Here is a 19,050-nt window from a genome sequence, read left to right as displayed (position 1 = left end):
CTGCGGGGCTCGGGCTGGGAGCGGTGATGGAGTCGGTGCGGGCGCAGCGGCTGCAGCCCGGGGTGGGGACGCTCCGCTCCCTCCGCCCCGGCGTCACCGGAGCCCCGGCCGCCGCCTCGGCCCCGCTGCCGCCGCCCGCCCCCCCACCCGCGGCCGCGCTGGGGCTGGGGCTGGGGCTGCCGCCGCCGCCGCCGCCGCTGGGGCTGCAGGGACCCGCCGTGCCGCCGCCGCCCGGCGCCGGGCCGCCCGCCGTGCTGAGGGAGGCGGTGGAGGCCGTGGTGAGGAGCTTCGCCAAGCACACGCAGGGCTACGGCCGCGGTGAGCCGGGGCGGGGAGGGGGCGGTGGCCGGGGGGGGACACCCGGGGAGGGCAGAGACCGTGTTCCCGCACTCGGCCCCCGCGCAGCCGGGCCCGGGGCAGCCTGTCCTCTGCCCTCGCCCAGGGCCGGCTCCTCGGCAGCTGAGACGGGCTTTTCCCCCGTCTTATTCCACATCACCCTCTGCCGGGACGTGGATCATCTCCCCGGGTGGATCGTTTTCTCAGGACCGCGATCCTGCTCCCCTGGGTGGAGATCTAGCCCCCGGGCTCGGGATCCTGCCCCCCGGGCTCGGGATCCAGCCTCCAGGATCAGGGTCCTGCTCCCCAGGATCGGGGTCAAGCCCCCCGGGATCAGAATCTTCTCCTCATGATCAAGATCCTCTCTGTGAGAGCAGGATCCTCTCCTTAACACTGGGATCCTCTCCCTGGGGTTGGGATCCTCACTCCAGGAGCAGGATGCTGGCCCTGGGATCGGGATCCAGCCCCTTGGGATCCTCTCACAGTCTGTGCCTCCGGGGCTGAGGCTTTTCTTTACCCCTTTTCCCTCCCCTGTGCCCAGGAGCTCGGGCTCCCCGTGCCCCATCCCATCGCCGTGGGGTCTGGGATCTTCTCAGACTGTTTTCCTGTCAGCTCTCTCTTTTCCTTCCAGCTTCCCTTGTCTGGGACTCTCCAGTCCCAGCTCTTCTTCCCCATTAATTCCCTCTCCTCTGGGATTCCCATTTTCCTTGCTCTGTGCTGCCCTCTCCCCATCTCCCCAGCGTTATTCCCTTCTGTGTGGACCTCTCCAACACCCTTTCCCTGGACTCTGCTGGGAACTCCCCACTGCAGATCTCTCTCTTAAGAGACTCAGGAGCCTCTCCCATGGCTGGATATTCCCAGTCCCAGTGGTTTACCCGTGTGATGGGCTTTAGGGTGACAGAGGAGACATCCTTGACTGTTGTCATTAGGTTAAACATCACTAATGAGCTTTTTGTGCCATTGTGGAGCCTTTCCAGCAGCTGCTGCTGTCTTACCCCTTGTGATTGGGATCTCCCAGCCCTGCAGGGCAAGTTTCAGTGACTTTAAAGGTGAGGAAAGGGAGGGCAGGGTCGGATCCCTGTGAAGGGAGCATCCCCAGCTCCTGGAGCTGCTTGTGCCCAAAACAGCTGAGTGAGGAAAGCAAAAATGAATAAAAGGAACCTTTCCCTGGTTCTGCCTCTTCCCACGGGAGCCACGTGGTTTGAGGGGTCAAGCTTGGGAAACACTCGGGGATCTCCTTTTCTTAGAAAGCTCCTTGGCTTCTGAAATCCCAGCTTCTGGGTTCCACACATCTAATTTTGGTGTGGTTTTGGGGAGGTTTTTGCTTTTATAAATTAAGAAGATGAGGTCAGGGGTAAGCAAGGCTGTAGGTGAGCATGGAGGCAGGCAGAGGAGTTGGAGCTGGGCAGGTGTAGAGATGAAGGGGTTTCCTGCTTGGAACAGGTAAAGGTAGGGGAAGTGGAAGCACCTGGATGTGTGGGGAGGGATTTGGTGCTTTTGATGTTTTTAGGGAGGATTCTTGTGCAGGGGCAGTTCATGTCATCCTTTCAACTCAATGTCAAAAAAACCCAACCCTAAACCTTGTTTATTTCAAAGAAAAGAGGGTTCTGTTGGGTCATCTTTAGCTGTTCCTGGTGGCCACAGATTTGCTGGGATCTCCTTCAGTTCTGCAAAGCCCTGGGAGGAGGCTGGGAGGAGGAATGGAGGCTGTGGCGGGGGTGTTAAGCGCTCTGCCACGCTCCGAGCGTTGCATCAGAGGCTCCCGTCCTGCGACAGCCCCCAGAGGAGCTTCAGATCTGCCTTCTGTGTGCACTCAAACGAAACCCAAACAGTACAGAAGCGAGGGAGGGGGAAAAAAACCCCAACAAGGCTAAAGCACATATTTTCCTGACCTTGTGATGGAAAGAATCTTCCACCCCACCCGAAAGGAGCCGCTTTGTAACTATTTTGAGTTCCCGAGTCCTTCGGTCCAAGAGCAGCGGCTCCAAGCGCTTGGCCAGCGCCGCTCCTGGGGCTCTGCAGCGGCTCAGGGCCATGTGCAGTCGCTTAACTCTGCTGGATTCCACGTGCAGGTCAGCTGTGCTGCCGGGGACACGGCGCTGGGACGCGGGGTCACGCTCCCGAGCCGTCCCCAGGCTGCAGCGGGCTCTGCCTCCCGACTTCTGGGAGCTTCGGGGAGGATGAGGCTCCAAGAGCCACCCCGTGAAGGTTAAGCTCTGTGGGTCAGCCCCACACGAGGTTTTCTAGGAGGTGGATGTTTCCAGTTCCAAAAACCAACTAAAATCTACAATAATGAGTTTCAGGCTGGTGGAGAGACTTGTTCTGCTTTTGGGTTTCCCATTCAACACGACCTATGTGAGGATGACATCCCTCCTCCAGCCTCTTGCCTTGTGTTGGAACCATCCAGCTGCTTTCCTCTCTGCCCTCTCCACCCCCCAGCACTCTGGATGGGCTTAAAACCCTTCACCAGCACTCTGGATGGGATTAAAATCCTTCAGGGTGCAGAAAGTCCCCATTTTCTGAAAGCAAACTGCCCCCCACCACTAATTTTGTGACTTAGTGAATGAACAAGGCTGAAAATCATCAATCTGGAGCAAATTCAGCCTAAAAATGAGAGCTCAGCCTCTTCTATACGATGCCTGTTTGCACATCGGGGCAGTTTGCTCTCCAGCTCCACAAAAGCTTATTGTTCTGAAGCATTTCCATTAGGTATTTTACTCCCTCATCTAAAACCATCCTGCCTGCAGCAGCCTTGAATCACAACCTCCTTTTTTTGGATGCTTTTCAGCTGTCTGACCTATTGCTCTGGTCTCTAACGGAGCCATCAGGCAAGTTCTTGGCTTTGTCTGGGGCTGGAAGCACAAATCCCTGCCCTTCCCTCATTAACCTCTTAACTGCAGCTTCTCAGGCTTCACCCAGTTAAACCAAACTAGTGCTTCTGTGTCTTTTCAGAGCAGTTGTGTGTGTGTGTGGTGGGAGTTTCTGGGGCCTGATGGAACTTGGTTTTCTCTGCAGTCTCTGGTGTGAAGTCTCAGATGCCCTGGAGCAGTTACTGGCTCGGGTATTGTCTCCCCAGCTCTGTTGGGGATCACGAGCGTGAGCTCAGGCTGTCCCCAGGCTGGGAATCTGCCTGCAGCTGGGTTTGCTGCGCTGGCAGGGAACTCTCTGTTGTTTCTGAGGCTTTTCTCGCTAGTCTGCAGTGGGAAAACTGCCCCTGTCTTGTGTGTTTCATCAAGAAAACCCCCTCAAATTCAGCTTGAAGATAATCCGAAGCGGCTGTTTGAAGGATAAACGCCCTCAAGAGGCTGTGGTGGGAAGAGGAGGGAAGTGCTGAGCGAGTTGCTACTGCGTTAACAACTTCTCTCCTGGCTTCATCTCCCAGGAGCCGCTAAAACAACGTCAAAGGCTCAAGCTCGCCCTCTGCCTGGCCAAAGACCGAAACACCGGGGTGGCTTGTGCTGGCCTCGGCCTCTCCGGGCTGAGCCAGGCCTCACATTAACCTCCCTTTTAAACCTCAGGCCTCGGTGCTGGCTGTGTGGTGTCCCAGAGCACTCCTGGGCATCTAGGGAGTTGCTTAAAACCACGGGGTGAGTCCAACTCCAGGGTCACTGGGACCTGTTCTGAGATCCCCACGTTTCACAGCTGAGGCTGGCAGAGCTCAGAGGAGGAGCAGTGCAGAGGAAGAGCTGGGGCTGGGCTTTTCTGACGGCTGCTTCTCAGACTGAGTGAATCTGTGGGACTCGGGGTGTTGGATACCACGAGGTTCTGTGTCTGGGGGCTTGGAAATGAAGAGAGTGATGAGACAACTGGCTGGTTGTTACAGCAAAAGCCTTCTGAAGAGCCTGGAATGACCAGGGTCGAGGAGGGTGCATGTTTTGGGCCGTGGGTTCCTAACTAGGACGGAAAAGACCACTGTAACGAAGCTCATGCTGGTCCTGTGGCGTGATCCAGGTTGTGGGTGATACCTGAGGAAACTCTGTGCTTTCTGTGCCTAAGCCCTCTGTCTCTGTCGCCTCAGTGAACGTGGTGGAGGCCCTGCAGGAGTTCTGGCAGATGAAGCAGTCACGTGGAGCCGACCTGAAGAACGGAGCCCTGGTTGTCTACGAGATGGTCCCTTCCAACAGCCCCCCATACGTCTGCTACGTCACCCTGCCAGGAGGCAGCTGCTTTGGCAGCTTCCAGGTACAGTTGTGTGGCTGGAGCCTGTCCCTGCAGCACCACTCACCCTCCAAACCTCAGCCTGTTGTTGAGTCTGACCAGAACGCTCTTGAACTTCAAGCTGAGGCTTCCTCACTGCCCATCAAACCTGACTTTAACTTGGGGAGGCTTGGCTGTAGTTTTTACTTTGCTGTATTGCCTGGAGCTTGGCAGAGCTGAGGTAAGGTGTGTGCAGTCAGAGAACACTCCTCAGCTGGTCATTTTTGACACTTGCTTCTCCTCCCTGGAATTAAGCAGCGAGGTGTACTTCCAGGATACAGCCCAGGCAAACCACTGAAGTAATATTTCCTTGTGAGGGCTCTGGGTTGGACACAGAACCTCTTCTGAAGGCACCAGAGGCCTCTAGAGATCAAATCCTGGCGTTGGATCCACAGTTTCTCCCCTCTTTCAAAGGAAAACTTCCCAACCCCAAATACCTCACCTGAAAGATGAAGCTCCAAGAATCACAACAGGGCCCCGAGTGCCTTGGGGATCCGTTTGTGCTGTGCTGCCTCTGGGCAGTTCCTCTCTAGCTGTGGTTTGCAGGACATGGCCAAAAGAAACAGCCCCAGCAGCCACGTCCAAGTGCCTGAGAGGGGTTTTGGTGCCGTTTTGGTTTCAAACAGAGGGATTCTGTTGGCGATGGGCTGGGCAGTGACTTCCCGCCGTGGGTAGCGCTGTGCTGAGCTCAGCTGCTGCCTGAGCCGTGTGTTTAACGTGCTTGGGATAGCTGTGGCTTCCAAACCAGCTCCTAATGATTTCAGGATGTCCCAAGAGCGTGACTTTCCAAAACAACCCCACATTCCCTTTGCAGGCTGAGGGGGCAGAGGCTGGGCTGGAGGAACCAAAGGGATCCGTCCCCTCCCCGCTGTCGGTCTGGCCTGAGACCACATCTGGGATGTTGTGTCCAGTTCTGGCCCCTCAGTTGCAGAGGGACAGGGAGCTGCTGGAGAGAGTTCAGCACAGGGCCACGGAGATGCTGGAGTGGAGCATCTGCCTTGTGCTGAAAGGCTGAGGGAGCTGGGGCTCTGCAGCTTGGAGGAGCCTGAGGGCTGAGCTCAGTCATGTGCACAAGTGTGAGGGGGCTGGAGCCAGGCTGTGCTCAGGGATGCCAATGACAGGGCAAGGGACAGCGGGGACAAGCTGCAACAGAAGAGGTTCCAGAAGCAGCACAAGGAGGAATTTCCTCCCTGCTGAGCTGAGGGAGCACTGGCAGGGGCCCAGATGGGCTGTGGAGTCTCTTCTCTGGGGACATCCCAACCCCAGCCGGATGAGTCCCTGTGTGCCCTGCTCTAGGTGCTGCTGCTCTGGCAGGGGGGGGTGCACTGGGTGAGCTTCCCAGGTCCTTTCCACCCCCTGAGACTCTGTGGTGCTGTGGCTCAGTGATGTGTTGGTGTCTGCCCTCAGTTCTGCCCCACCAAGGCCGAGGCCCGGCGCAGCGCGGCCAAGATCGCGCTGATGAACTCGGTGTTCAACGAACATCCCTCGCGCCGCATCACCGACGACTTCATCGAGAAGAGCGTCTCGGAGGCCCTGGCGTCCTTCAACGTAAGGCTGTGTGGTGCCCACGTGGCAGCAGAGGGGCTCAGGGCGGGGGAAGCCTCGGCAGAAGCTTTCTCTGACATCTGGAACTCTTCACAGCAGGGTTGGGGGGTTGTTTTTTTCGTAGTGGCTTCTGAGTATTAAACCTTTAACTGTGTCTGAGTCTCATGCTGCTTCCCCTCCCACGCAGCCTCACGCTCTTCTCAGGTTCCCTCTGCCCCCAGACCAGGGCAGGCAGTGAAGCTGAGATGTTGATTCCTGTGGCCCCTCTGTGACCTGGCTGTCACATTGGTTTGGGTTCTTTTAACCCAAATCTTTTCTAGGAGCGTGGGGTTTTTTTTAGCAGCAGGAGCTTTGTGTTCTTTAACTGCCCTAATTATACCTTACCCTGGAGGGAGCTCTTGCTGCACTGCCAGGAGATGATGTAGCAGGAGCAGCAGGCACTGGGTGAGTGGAATCACAGCTCTCATACTAAATGTCTCTTGCAGGGCAATCGAGAGGAGGCCGATAACCCCAACACCGGGATCGGGGCGTTCCGCTTCATGCTGGAATCCAACAAGGGGAAATCAATGCTGGAGTTCCAGGTACTGCTCACCCATCTCTGCTCCCAAGTGACAGCACAAGAGCAAACGGGCTCCAGGTGCCCCAGGGAAGGTCGAGGTTGGAGCTGAGGCAGAACTGCTTCCCTGGGAGGGGTGTCAGCCCTGTGCCAGGCACCACCAGCAGCTGGATGTTTAGAGAAAGTAGAGCCCAGACAGCAGAGTGGGGTTTGGATGTGTCTCCAGGCAGTCTGTAGCATCGCTGGGTTTGGGGTTCTGTGCTGTAGGCAAACTCTTCCTGACTCTGATTCCTTGCCTGGCTCGTTTCCCTTGAAAGGAAATCTCTGGGAGGAGGGAGACAGAAGTGTTTACAGGAGTGGAGCTGTTTACACCACAGGACTCTGTTCTCTGCATTCCTGGGGCCGTCTTGGTGCTGGGGCAGCCTGAAGAGTCCCCACAAGCTCCTGAGGCGCAATTTGTGTGGCCTCGAGAGGAAAGCTTTGGGTTGTCACCTGCTGTGGCTGGTGGCTGTGCTTGGAGGCTCTGAGGGGGCAGAGCCTTGCTTGGAACATCCCCAAATCCCCCCGAGTGAAGCCTCAGCAGTTTTGTCTCTGTAATCTGCTCATCCCATCAGGGGATTTCTGTCTGGTGGGGTGAGGGGGGATGGAAAATCACAGAATCCCTGGGTGATGGGGGTGGGAAGGGCCCTGCAGAGCTGCTGCAACCCTGCTAAAGCAGGTTCCCCTCCATCAGCGGGCACGGGAACGTGTCCAGCTGGGTTTGGGAGCGTCCTGAGGAGCCTCCACCCCCTGGGCAGGCTGTGGCAGGGCTCCCTCACCCGGGCTCTCTGCCCCTGCAGGAGCTGATGACGGTGTTCCAGCTGCTGCACTGGAACGGCAGCCTCAAGGCCATGCGCGAGCGGCAGTGCTCCCGCCAGGTGAGTCCAGGCCCCCAGTGCCCACACAAACCCCTCATAAGCCCCTTCAGCAAGCCCAAGGGCTGCCAAGTGACGTTCACTGCGCCCTGCAAGCTCCTGCAGCACAACCTGTGTGGCCTGCAGGCCAAAGCTGTCTTTGCTAAGCTCCTCTGTCCGTACCCACCAGGAAGTCCTGGCTCACTACTCCCACCGCGCTCTGGACGACGACATAAGGAACCAGATGGCCATGGACTGGGTGAACAGGGAGCAGAACAGCCCAGGGGCCCTTTCCAGAGAGCTGGCTTCCACCGAGAGAGAGCTGGACGAGGCTCGGCTGGCGGGGAAGGAGCTGCGCTTCCACAAGGAGAAGAAAGACATCCTGATGCTGGCAGCGGGGCAGCTGGGGAGCTCACACTCCTCCACAGCTTAGGCCCCTCCACCTCCCCCCTCCACCAGCATCTTGGCCTGTTTGCACCTTGGAAAGAATCCTCTTGGTTTGGGTTTTAAGACACGGGAGCTTTGGCAAGCGTGGAATCCTTCAGGCCAACCCCCTCCTCACTCCTGTTTGTAAAGGACCTTCCAACGACCTGCTCTGGTTTGGTACTAAGCAGGGAGGTGTCACACTTCCTCCAGAAGCTTCTGCTCGCTGGAGCTGATGCACATCCTCCAAACCTGCTTGCTTTCATTTCCCTTTTATACCAGAGGAGGCTTTTCTGTCAAAACTCCTCCTCGATAAGCACACTAATTCAAAAGAACCCCCAAACCAACCCCCCCTCACCCCCATTCCCTCTCACACCACGCCACAAGCTGCCTGGGGGAACCTCTCCCCTCACTCCCCCCAAGAAAGGGGTTTAAACCTCGAGGTTTTGCCTCCTGTGTGGGGAGCAGCCAGGATTCCAGTCCTGAGCCCAGGAGGGTCCTGATGCCGTCCCTCAGGTGGCTCCATCCTGAGGGAAGGGCTTCACCCTCTGAAGAACCTCAGGACAAACAGCGATGCTCCTGGTGCTGGAGAGCCGAGACTTGGCCTTTTAATTAGGGGTTTAATTAGGCCTCCTCCTCCCCCTCAGTCCTGTTTGAGTGCTGCTGGTGCTCAGCCCGGTCTGGCAGCAGAGGAGCAGCTCAGATGGGTGAGGGGATGAAGTGGAAGGCTTCTTTGGCTACAAGCAGAGCGTTGGAGGGAGTTTTTTGGCTTCTCCAGATGATTTCTGTGAGACTTCTGTCGAGAGCTGGACACTCTGTTCTCTCCAGAGCAGCTTCCAACCCAAATGTCAGACTTGGCCTGTTCGAGGGAGGTTTAAAAGGCTTTGCCAGAGGTTCAGAACTCGCTGGAAGTGAGAAGGGAAACTCAGCTCTGTCCCTGAAGGGAACACGAGTGTGTTACCCACAGTTGTTTAATCCCTCCAACCAGAGCACAGGCTCAGACCCTGTTCCCTCCCAGGAATGAAACAAAACCCCCTCTATGCACTATTTTTTTACATAAATAGCTCCCTATCCTTTCCCTACAGATCAGTACTAACTCTAGATGATATTTAGAGGTTTAAAAAATACCCTTCTTTGACTGTTCAACTGTTCCAGCCATGAAAACAGCGACTCCTTCCAGGCAGCCCCTGTTACCCCTCCCTGCTCCTCCAGAGATGCCGGCAGGAGGAGAAACAGAACAGAACCTTCATCTTCCAGCACAGCTCCGAGCTTTCCCCGTGCTTTTGGGAGCAGGGAGCCTTCAGGGTGCTGCCATCATCATCATCACCACCCCCACCACCCCCTGCCTCTCCTCTCTGCACAGCAGAGACATTCCAGCAACGCTCCTTGTTTCCAGGTGGGGATTTCAGCCATCACGTTCTCTGTAACTCTTGTGTTTGTATCCTCACCCTCACAAGCCTCTTCGGGATGGTTTCTTGTTGTTTTTATATGTATATTTTTTATATGCAGCCTCTTTCCACGACAGTATTAACGTTTATAAACGTGATTGTAAATGGCCTGGAGTCCTTTTTCTTTCTGGGGTGCTGTTTCTTGCTGGGGTGCAGGTGAGGGAGCTCCTGAGGGAGGTTTTTGTTCCCCTCTGGGTGTATTTGGCTGTCGGGGGGTTTCAGCCACGACACTCCACGACTCACCGGGTCCCACACGAGGCGATTCAGGCACCTCGTTCTTGTCAGAATGAAGGGAAAAGTGGGGAATAACCCCCTGCTATTTATGCAGTGGTGTTTTTGGCCGTTGGGGCAGCGGGTTTCAGCCCTGGGATGCGTTTGGGAGGCGATGAAATGACCGGCTCCGGGGTTTCGCAGCAGCCCGAGCGGGTCGCGCTCGCTGAGCCAGAGCTGCTGCGCCTTGTGCGGGTGCCTTTACACCCCAAACCACCGTGTTTCGGGGAAGCTGCCGTGGCGGGACGCTGACTGGACCCGCTACAGTGGCAGTGTGAGGGAGAAGAGGCACCCCCGGCCCTTCCCAGCGCGGCGGGACGAGGCGCACCGACCTTCCGAAGATGGCGGCGCGGTGTCCTCCCTCAGACGCCGCTCCCAAGATGGCGGCTTGGTCACCTCCCTCAGACGCCGCTCCCAAGATGGCGGCGGCGCATCCGGCGCGCTTCCCGCCCTGCTCCGCGGCGGCGGCGGCGGCGGCGGCGAGATGGCGGACGTGCTGGATCTGCATGAGGCGGGCGGCGAAGATTTCGCCATGGACGAGGATGGAGACGGTGAGGGCGAGGATGGGTTTGGGCTCTTAACGCCCCCTCCCAACCCCCAGGTCTCTTCGCCTCGGGCCGGCGCGGGGATCCCGCCTGAGGCCGAGGGTCCCGTCGCCATGTCCGACCCTGCCCCGTTTCCCCTCAGAGAGCATCCACAAGCTGAAGGAGAAAGCCAAGAAGCGGAAAGGACGCGGCTTCGGCTCCGGTGAGGACGCGCCGCGCGCTCCCGGCGGCGTTTTGGGGCGGTTTGAGGGGGATTTGGGCCTTTCCCGGCAGCCGCCGTCCCTTCACGCGCCCTTTGTCTCGCCTTTCCCCAGAGGAAGGTTCCCGCGCCCGGGTCCGGGAGGATTATGACAGCGTGGAGCAGGACGGGGACGAGCCGGGGCCGCAGCGGTGTGAGTGTCAGCGGGGGCGCGGAGGGAACCGACCTCTCCCCGCCATGAGTCCCCCAGGGCCGTGAGGAGGGTGGGCAGCGGGGCCAGGGGGTTCTGCCCCTCTGCTCTGCCCTGGGGAGGCCTCAGCTGGAGTCCTGTGGCCAGGGCTGGGCTGCCCAGCTCAGGAGAGACAGGGAAGTGCTGCAGAGAGGCCAGTGCAGGGCTGCCGAGATGCTGAGGGGCTGCAACATGTGTGTGAGGAGGAAAGGCTGCAGCCCTGGGGCTGTTGAGCCTGGGGAACAGCAGCCTGAGCTCAGGGGCACCTCAGCAATGCTGCTCAGTCCCTGCAGGGTGGGTGTCAGGGGGATGGGGCCAGTGTTTGGTGTGTGGTGGCCAGGGACAGCACAAGGGGTGATGGGCACAGGCTGTAACACAAGAAATGCCACTAAAACCCAAGGGGAAAGTGCTTTGGTGCTGAGGGGAGGGAGCCCTGGCCCAGGCTGCCCAGGGAGGGTGTGGAGGCTCCTTCATGGGAGGTTCCCAACCCCCCTGGACACGTTCCTGAGCCCCCTGAGCGAAGGGAAGCTGCTGTAGCTGGGGCTGGGGCAGCTCTGCAGGGCCCTTCCCACTCCCCCCAAGCCCAGGACTCCCTGACCCCAGCCCCGTTGCAGCGGTGGAGGGCTGGATCCTCTTCGTCACGGGGGTCCATGAGGAGGCCACAGAAGAAGACATCCACGACAAATTCGCCGAGTACGGCGAGATCAAGAACATCCACCTGAACCTGGACAGGAGGACGGGCTACCTGAAGGTAGGAAGGGGCGAGGAGGGGGCTGCTGAGGCCGCAGGGTGTGCCCAGCCCAGGGCTGACGCCGTGTCCCCGCAGGGATACACCCTGGTGGAGTACGAGACCTACAAAGAGGCCCAGGCGGCCATGGAGGGGCTGAACGGGCAGGAGCTGATGGGGCAGCCCATCAGCGTGGACTGGTGCTTCGTCAGGGGACCACCCAAAGGCAAAAGAAGGTGAGTGAGAAAACTCCTGAGCCTCTTCCCCCAGTTTGAGGGGTTTTTTGGGCCCCAAAAATCAACCCCCTTGGTGTCGTTTCTCAGGGGCGGCCGCCGGCGCAGCCGCAGCCCGGACAGGAGACGGCGGTGATGGAGCCTCGCGTCCAGCCCCAAACTGGGGCAAACTGGGAGCAGGGGAGGGGGAAGGGAGGGGCTCTGGGTGTTTTGGGCAAGAGAAGTTAAACCTTTGGTGGTTTCTTGCAAGATTTGGTTGGGTTCAAAGCAAAGCCAAAGGGACCCTCCAGGCTCTGGGGGTGTCTCACACAGTTCTCACGTCGTTTGTGAGTCATTTGGAGCCTCTTCCCCTTCCTCTTTCGGCCAGATTTGGGGCTTTTCAGACCCCAAACTATCTCTCCTCAACTCCCCTGAAGGGCTTTGGCTGGGTGGGTTTGACTTTTTGTGAGCAGAGGTACAAAATGACCCTCCTTCGGTGTCAAATCCTCCCCCTCCCTGTTCCTTGGCCCCAGGGAAACGCTGAGCCCAGGCCCTGCCCTGCTTGTACCTTTGTGCTCCTGGGGCTGGGGACACCTCTTCATTAAAAAATGCCTTTTTTTCCTTAAAACACCGTGTGCAATTGAGAGTTCCTTGTGCCAGGGAGAGTTCCCTTCCCCTGGGGCTGATGGTGGCAGCAAGAGGGCCCAAAGTGATGATAAAGGTGATGAAAGACCCCCCTGAAGAACCCCCAGGACCCCTCAGGCTGATGTCTCCACCCTGCCCCAACCCTCCTCTGCCAGGGAAGAGCCCTGTGGGGCTCAGATAATCCCCCCTGGCGCTGAGGCCATGGAGGGGGTTCCCCAGCAGTGCCCCAGAGCTGTGTCCTCAACCCCATGGCAGTGTCCCCCAGACCCAGAATTGCCCCTCACCAGCATCCCCAGCCCCCCAGCAATGTCCCCACCAGCATCCCCAGCCCCCCAGCACTGGCATTCAGAGCTATTGGCACCCAGATGTGCCAACTCCCACCCTGCCTGTGCCACGGTGACCCCCCCCCCAGACCCCCAGACACGGGCTGAGCTCTGCTGAGGCCTTTATTCACCGTGACACCGACAGCCTGTGCCCCCCTGCCCACTCTGCCTGGGCCCCAAAACCGGGGGAACAACCCCTTGCCCTCCATGGAGGGACCTTCTGGGGGCACAGGGTTATTGCTGCCAGCACCCAGCCCTGGGCACCCCCAGGGCCACGGGGACCCCCCTCAGAAGCGCGGGGCAGGGCAGGCGCTCGGGGGCTGCTGCCGAAGGCTGGAGGGAAAAGCTCTGCTGGGAGGATGAGGAGGGAGGAGGAGGAAGCTGCAGGGGGCTGAGGGGCTCCTGGAGGGATGTGGGGGTCGTGCAAAGTTTGGTGCCTGGTGTCATCAGGAGGGGTCAGAGTGACGGGCACTGCCTGTGCCAGGAGCAGCCGAGCAGGGACGGAGCGGCCACCCGGGCTGGTCCCTTCCTGGCGAGGGCAGGGGGGTCCCAGCCGTCGGGGGACACACACAGGGGCGGGGGAGGGTCCTTAACTGCCCAGCTCCGGGGCCGTGCCGCTCCGGAAGGCGACCAGCTGCCGCATCTCCTCCGTCTGCATCGAGTGTCTCCGCAGCAGCTTGCGGCGGCCCTTGGGGGACCCCCCGCGGGGGCCGGGCGGGTGGGGGCCGGGGTGCAGGGGGGGCAAAAAGCCCGTCCTGGCCGAGCCCAGGGGCTCCAGCAGCAGGGTACCGGAGCCCCGGCGCTCCAACAGGCCGGGCGGGCGCCGGCGGGCGCCGGGAGGGGACTCGGGGGTCGGCAGCGCCACGGGGGCGGCGCAGCGGGGGCGACCCGGCGACGGCGGCGGCGACGGCGCCCAGGGGCTCCCGTCCGAGTCGGGGTGGTCCCGGCGAGGGGGCTTCGCGCGGGCGGCGTCGGGGGCCGTGTTGCGGCGCGGGAGCGGGTGCGGGCCGGCGGCGGGGACCCTCTCAGCCCACGCCGGCCCCGGCAGCCCCGCGGCCTCGCGGCTCTCCACGCTGTGCCGCCGCGGCCGCCCGCCCAGGCTCAGCCCCTCCAGCCCCGGCACCAGGCGCTCGGGGGGTCCCCGCGGCCCCTCCGGGCCCGGAGCCGCCAGACCCCAGGGCTCGGAGTTGAGGCGCTTGAGGGGCCGCGCTCGGGCGCGGGGGGGCTCGGGGCCGGGGGGCGGCGGCGGCGGCGGCGGGGGGAAGCAGAACACGTCCCGCTCCTCTTCCTTCTCGCTGCCGGCCGGAGAAGCCGCCGTCCGCACCTCGATGTCCGACGGCGACATGCAGAGCCCCGGCGAGCGCTTCTCCTCCAGCCCCGGCGACGGCGGCGCGTTGAGGTACTGGCGGGTGGTTTTGGTGCCGGAGGGCGAGGTGTCGGTGGTGATGATGATCACCTCCTTCCCGCGGGCTTTGCAGGCGTCCAGCAGCACCTGCAGCGTCTCCCTCTCGCCGCGGTTAATGGCGTAAACCAAAGCGGAGGCTCCGGCGTAATCGCGGGCGCTGGGGTCGGCTCCGTGCGCCAGGAGAACGGTGGCCACGGCCGGGCCGGTGAGCTCGGCACACGCGTGCATCAGCGCCGTCTTGCCCGTCTTGTCGGGGATGTTGGGGTCGGCCCCGTTCTCCAGCAGGTACCGCACCATGCGGGGCTGCTCCGGGGGGTCGGCGTAAGCCGCCCGGCACGCGGCCATCAGCGGGGTCTGCCCCGCCGCGTTGCCCTCGTTGATGTAGGCTCCCCCTTCGAGGAGGAGGCGGGTGAGGCGGAATTTGGCCTGTGCCACGGCTCGCAGCAGGGCCGAGCCGTCCGCCGGCAGCGGCGTTAAACCGGGCGGCCCCGCGGCGCCGGGCGGGCGGCGGACGGGGCTGGGCATGGCGGGTGCTCACGGGGGGCTGCACGGCTCCGGGAACGCCACCCGCTCACTGCAACGGGACGCAGAGAGCGGTGAAACGATCCCCCCTCCCGCCGCCCTCCCTGCCTCAGTTTCCCCAAGAGGGGACGGTTCTGCATCCCTCCCACCCCTTCATCCCACCGCCTCTTCCCCCTTCCTGCACCCCTGTGCTCCATCCCCGCACCTCTATCCCCTCAATCCTTCTCCTCATCCCCCTACCTGCCCCCCCGGCCCCTCCTGCAGCCCGGCCGCACCGTTCCCATGGTGACCGCGGCTCATCCCGCTCCTCAGCTCCGACCAGCCAAGAAAATGGGGGAGAAACCATCAACCCTCCCCTTCCCCCGCGGTTCAGTCCCCAGCAAGACACCGGCTGCCACCGAGCCCGGCCCTCGGGGCTGCACCCCCGGGCAGAGGAGGACACCCCGGAGAGGAGACTCGCCCCCCGCCAGCCCCGTTCTCCCCCATCCCTCTGTTACCATGGTAACCAGAGCCTGGTATCCCCCAGCGATGGGTCCTGCTCCCGGCTGCCCCGGGGATGGAGGTGTCCGGGACATCGTCCTGTGGCCGCCATCCCGGCCCGCCGCCGGCGTCGCAAGGTGGCGAGGGAAAGGCAGGGGAGGTTATTTGGAGGGTTTATGCCCCCCCCTGCATCGCTATTTTTGGCAGCTGCCGGCGCAGGGAGGGCTGGAGCGGGATGAATCACCCGGCGCGGCGCAGGCAGCGAGGAACCCAACCCGCTGCGCCGAGCCGCCCGCGCGGGGGTGCGAGGGAGAAGGCTGCCGTGGGGCCTGGCGAGCGGGGCTGGGGGCCGCGGGGCTGGGGGGGCACAACGCGCTGGGCCGGGGCTGGTAACGCAGCAGGGCTGGAGGCTCCCAAGGCACTGAGGCTGGGGCCGTGCTGCAAAGGGGGCTGGGGGTCCCAGCACAGGGGGTGCGGGGGCCATGGGGCAGAGGGGCTGGGGGGGGTCACAGTACGGTGGGGCTGGGGGCCGTGGAACTGCAGCGCTGGGGGCTGGAACCCAGCCGGGCTGGAGGGGGGGTGGTCTCAGCAGAGGGATGTCGGAGGCCGTGGGGCTCCTGGTTGGGGGTCAGCGAGGCCACAGCACTGCGGGGAGGGGGCTGAGCCCCCCTGGGGCCGGGGCTGTGGGTCCAGGACCCCCCCCGCCGCGCGCCCCATTCATCCCGCCCCGTTCATTCATCGCGTCCCCTCGCCCCGCCCCCTCCGCCGCTCCGCTCTCTGATTGGTCGCTCCGCCAGCAAATCAGCGCGCGCCGCCCCGCCCCCTCCCGCGTCCCCGCGGCTGCGCGTGCGCGGCGGGAGGAGCGCGCGCTGGGGGGGGCTGCCCCGAACCCCCCCAAAACCCACCCAAACACCCCCCCCAGAGCCCCCCAACCCGAGCCATGGCGGGCCGGGGCCGGGGCCGGGGCCGCGGGCAGATGACCTTCAACGTGGAGGCGGTGGGGATCGGGAAGGGAGACGCGCTGCCCCCCCCCACCCTGCAGCCCTCCCCGCTCTTCCCGGTAAGTCCTTGGGGGGCGGGGGGGGGGGGGTCCCCATCCTTTTGGGGGGGGGTCCCCATTCCTCAGGAGGGGTCTCCTCATCTGTTTAGCCGGGGGGTGCCGTCCCCTGGGCTCTGCGTGTGTGTGTGAGTCGGCCGGCCTCGAGCCTGTGTCCCCTCCCCATCCCAGCTCCGTGTCCCCTCCCCATCCCAGCTCCGTGTCCCCTCCCCATCCCAGCTCCGTGTCCCCCCCATCCCAGCTCCGTGTCCCCTCCCATCCCAGCTCCGTGTCCCCTCCCCATCCCAGCTCCATATCCCCCTCTATCCCAGCTCCGTGTCCCCCTCTATCCCAGCTCCGTGTCCCTCCCCATCCCAGCTCCGTGTCCCCTCCCATCCCAGCTCCGTGTCCCCTCCCCATCCCAGCTCCGTGTCCCCCTCTATCCCAGCTCCGTGTCCCCTCCCATCCCAGCTCCGTGTCCCCCTCTATCCCAGCTCCGTGTCCCCTCCCATCCCAGCTCCGTGTCCCCCTCTATCCCAGCTCCGTGTCCCCTCCCATCCCAGCTCCGTGTCCCCCTCTATCCCAGCTCCGTGTCCCCTCCCCATCCCAGCTCCGTGTCCCCCTCTATCCCAGCTCCGTGTCCCCTCCCCATCCCAGCTCCATGTCCCCCCATCCCAGCTCCGTGTCCCCCCGCCCCAGCTCCGCGTCCCTGCCCGTGCTCCCGCGCGTGGCTGAGCCCTGGCACACTCACTACACACGTGTGTGTCCCGTTGCCGTGTCAGCCGCTGGAGCAGCGCGCGGCGCCGCTGCCGGGGGGGGAGGAGGGCGAGTACATGCTGGCGCTGAAGCAGGAGCTGCGCGGGGCCATGCGGGGCCTCCCCTACTTTGTCCGGCCCGGGGCACCCCGAAGAGGTATTGAGGGGGGTGGGGGGTGACCCCTCCCTGGGGATTGGGATCCCTATAATCTATGAACCCACCCCACTGTGTTGTGATTTCCCCCCTCCACAGCCCCATGAAGCCCCCCAGCCCTGCTGTTGTCACCCCCCACCTCACTGGGACCCCCAAACCCCCCAGTGCCCAGACTTGCTGCACTGGGACCCCCAAACCCCCCAGCCCCCTGCCCCACGGGACTCCCCCCAGCTCCAGTGTCCCCAGTCTCACTGTTGTGCCACCCCACATCCCCATGACCCCCCCCCAGCCCCACTGTTATCACCCCCCACCTCACTGGGACCCTCAAACCCCCCAGTCCCCAGCCCCCTGCTCCATGGGACTCCCCCCAGCCCGTGTCCCCAGTCTCACTGTTGTACAGCCCCATGAGCCCCCCCAGCCCCACTGTTATCACCCCCCACCTCACTGCGACCCCCAAACCCCCCAGTGCCCAGACCTGCTGCACTGAGACCCCCAAACCCCCCAGCCCCCAGCCCCCTGCCCCACGGGACTCCCCCCAGCCCCAGTCTCACTGTTGTACCACCATGAGCCCCCTCCCCAGCCTCGCTGCTGTGACCCCTCCCCCCCCAATCACAGCTGGGGGGGTTGCTGCCCCTCTGGGTGTCCCCATGGGTGGGGGGTGTCCCCTCATCCCTCGCTGACTCCCCCTGGTTGTGCTGCCCCAGACATCGAGCGCTACTCAGACAAGTACCAGATCTCCAGCCCGGTTGACAGCGCCATCGACTGGAACCCAGGTGTGTGGGGACACAGGGGGGAGTTTGGGGAGGGGGTGACTGGGGTCTGGGGGGCCCTGAGCCGCCCCTCACCCCTCTGCCTGTGCCCCCAGACTGGAGGCGGCTGCCGCGGGAGCTGAAGATTCGCGTGCGGCGGCTGCGCAAAGGCCGTGAGTGTGTCACGTCCCAACCCCCCCCATCCCGCTGAGGGCTGGGCCCTGACCCCCCCGGGGGGTAACGCTCCCCTCTGCCCCCCCAAACCCCCCAGGGACCACCCTCCTGCTCCCCAAGAGCAAGCAGCGGGTCACACTCGACAAGGAAGAGGCCATTAAGAAGCTGGAGGTAACGAGGCCGAAGGCTCAGCCGTTGTGCCCTGGGGTGGGGGGTGGATCCTCGCTGGGGGGGGGCTCTGCTGGGTTTTGGGGCGTTCCCCCCACTCTGTGTTAACCGGGGGGGGGGGTTCCCCTGAACTCCCACCAGAGCCTGGAGAAGAAGGAGGAGGAGGTGACGTCAGAGGAGGAAGAGGAGAAGGAGGAGGAAGAGGAAGGGAAAGAAGAGGAGGAAGAGGAGTATGACGAGGAAGAGCACGAGGAGGTGAGATGGGGGTGAGGGGAGGGGTGAGGGCACCCCCCAAGGACCCTGTTTGGGGGTGACACCCTGAACCCCCCCTGTGTCCCCCCAGGAGACCGATTACATCATGTCCTACTTCGATAACGGGGAGGACTTTGGCGCCGACAGCGACGACAACATGGATGAGGCGGTTTACTGACCCCCCCCCGGGGACATCGGGGTCCTCTGGCACCCCCCGCGGCACAGGGGGGTCCCCTATCACCAGCACAGCCCCCCCCAAATACCTGGGGTCCCTTGTCACCCCCCCCAGGACATGGGGGGGGTCCTGTCACCCCCCTTCTCTTGCCTGCAGGTGGCACTTGTGCTCCAGAGCTGGGGGGGTGGGTGTGGGGTGTTGGCCCCCCCTTCAAGGTGGGATCCCCCGAGATTGGGGCACCCCAGAGCGCTGGCGGCTTGTAGAGGGGGGAGCACCCCACTGCCCCCCAACCTCGGGGTCCCTGGGGGCTCTCACAGCCCTGGGGGGGCCCAGCCCTGGCCTTGCCCCTTTTCCTCAGCCCCTTTTTGAGCAGCTTTTTAACTTTTGGGGTTTTTTTACCCAATTTGGGGCAGATTAAAGGGAATTTTGGCATTTCTGGCTCTGACTGACCCTGGCCCTGGGGCTTCAGGGGGTGGCAAAGGGCTGGGGGCAGGTGTGTCCCCCCCTCACTGCTGCGTGGGGACATGGGGCCGAGCTCTGGCCAAGCCGTGTGAGGAGCAGTGAGGGTGTGGGGAGGGGGAAGATGTGTGGGAGGAGTTGTTTTGGGCTAAGAAAGGAGCATTTTGGGTGTG

The 19,050-nt window shown here is 62.6% G+C and overlaps 4 protein-coding genes across 4 annotated transcripts; 3 read left to right on the top strand and 1 right to left on the bottom strand.

The window, feature by feature from the left end:
• The first annotated feature begins 9 nt into the window (after nt 1-9).
• Nucleotides 10-9,506, top strand: LIX1L (limb and CNS expressed 1 like). Its single transcript, XM_062016151.1, has 6 exons — nt 10-318; nt 4,355-4,518; nt 5,941-6,081; nt 6,564-6,659; nt 7,474-7,551; nt 7,718-9,506. Exons 1-6 carry the CDS (start codon nt 27-29, stop codon nt 7,958-7,960), a joined length of 1,014 nt encoding a protein of 337 aa, XP_061872135.1. The 5' UTR covers nt 10-26; the 3' UTR covers nt 7,961-9,506.
• A 601-nt stretch (nt 9,507-10,107) lies between these two features.
• RBM8A (RNA binding motif protein 8A) lies at nt 10,108-12,208 on the top strand. Its single transcript, XM_062016156.1, has 6 exons — nt 10,108-10,219; nt 10,356-10,415; nt 10,528-10,605; nt 11,256-11,392; nt 11,468-11,604; nt 11,692-12,208. The coding sequence occupies exons 1-6, from the start codon at nt 10,153-10,155 to the stop codon at nt 11,735-11,737; spliced, it is 525 nt and encodes a 174-aa protein (XP_061872140.1). The 5' UTR covers nt 10,108-10,152; the 3' UTR covers nt 11,738-12,208.
• Nucleotides 12,209-13,137: 929 nt separating this feature from the next.
• ANKRD34A (ankyrin repeat domain 34A) lies at nt 13,138-14,478 on the bottom strand. Its single transcript, XM_062016059.1, has one exon. The coding sequence runs from the start codon at nt 14,476-14,478 to the stop codon at nt 13,138-13,140; it is 1,341 nt and encodes a 446-aa protein (XP_061872043.1).
• A 1,358-nt stretch (nt 14,479-15,836) lies between these two features.
• POLR3GL (RNA polymerase III subunit GL) lies at nt 15,837-18,850 on the top strand. The gene is made up of 7 exons (XM_062016155.1): nt 15,837-16,015; nt 16,774-16,903; nt 17,605-17,673; nt 17,766-17,822; nt 17,921-17,994; nt 18,133-18,246; nt 18,335-18,850. Exons 1-7 carry the CDS (start codon nt 15,896-15,898, stop codon nt 18,419-18,421), a joined length of 651 nt encoding a protein of 216 aa, XP_061872139.1. The 5' UTR covers nt 15,837-15,895; the 3' UTR covers nt 18,422-18,850.
• The last annotated feature ends 200 nt before the right edge of the window (nt 18,851-19,050 follow it).

The sequence above is a fragment of the Colius striatus genome, chromosome 29 (assembly GCF_028858725.1).
Source record: "Colius striatus isolate bColStr4 chromosome 29, bColStr4.1.hap1, whole genome shotgun sequence".
Lineage (NCBI taxonomy): Eukaryota > Metazoa > Chordata > Aves > Coliiformes > Coliidae > Colius > Colius striatus.
Note: the sequence above shows the minus strand (reverse complement) of the source record. Positions and strands in the feature narration are given on the sequence as shown.

Coding starts and splice junctions, on each gene's coding strand:
- POLR3GL (XM_062016155.1), top strand. CDS start 15,896: ATGGCGGGCCGGGGCCGGGGCCGGGGCCGCGGGCAGATGACCTTCAAC. Junction 17,995..18,132: donor AGGCCATTAAGAAGCTGGAG/GTAACGAGGCCG, acceptor AACTCCCACCAG/AGCCTGGAGAAGAAGGAGGA. Junction 18,247..18,334: donor ACGAGGAAGAGCACGAGGAG/GTGAGATGGGGG, acceptor GTGTCCCCCCAG/GAGACCGATTACATCATGTC.
- LIX1L (XM_062016151.1), top strand. CDS start 27: ATGGAGTCGGTGCGGGCGCAGCGGCTGCAGCCCGGGGTGGGGACGCTC. Junction 6,660..7,473: donor AATCAATGCTGGAGTTCCAG/GTACTGCTCACC, acceptor CTGCCCCTGCAG/GAGCTGATGACGGTGTTCCA. Junction 7,552..7,717: donor AGCGGCAGTGCTCCCGCCAG/GTGAGTCCAGGC, acceptor CGTACCCACCAG/GAAGTCCTGGCTCACTACTC.
- RBM8A (XM_062016156.1), top strand. CDS start 10,153: ATGGCGGACGTGCTGGATCTGCATGAGGCGGGCGGCGAAGATTTCGCC. Junction 10,606..11,255: donor CGAGCCGGGGCCGCAGCGGT/GTGAGTGTCAGC, acceptor GCCCCGTTGCAG/CGGTGGAGGGCTGGATCCTC. Junction 11,605..11,691: donor CCACCCAAAGGCAAAAGAAG/GTGAGTGAGAAA, acceptor GTCGTTTCTCAG/GGGCGGCCGCCGGCGCAGCC.
- ANKRD34A (XM_062016059.1), bottom strand. CDS start 14,478: ATGCCCAGCCCCGTCCGCCGCCCGCCCGGCGCCGCGGGGCCGCCCGGT.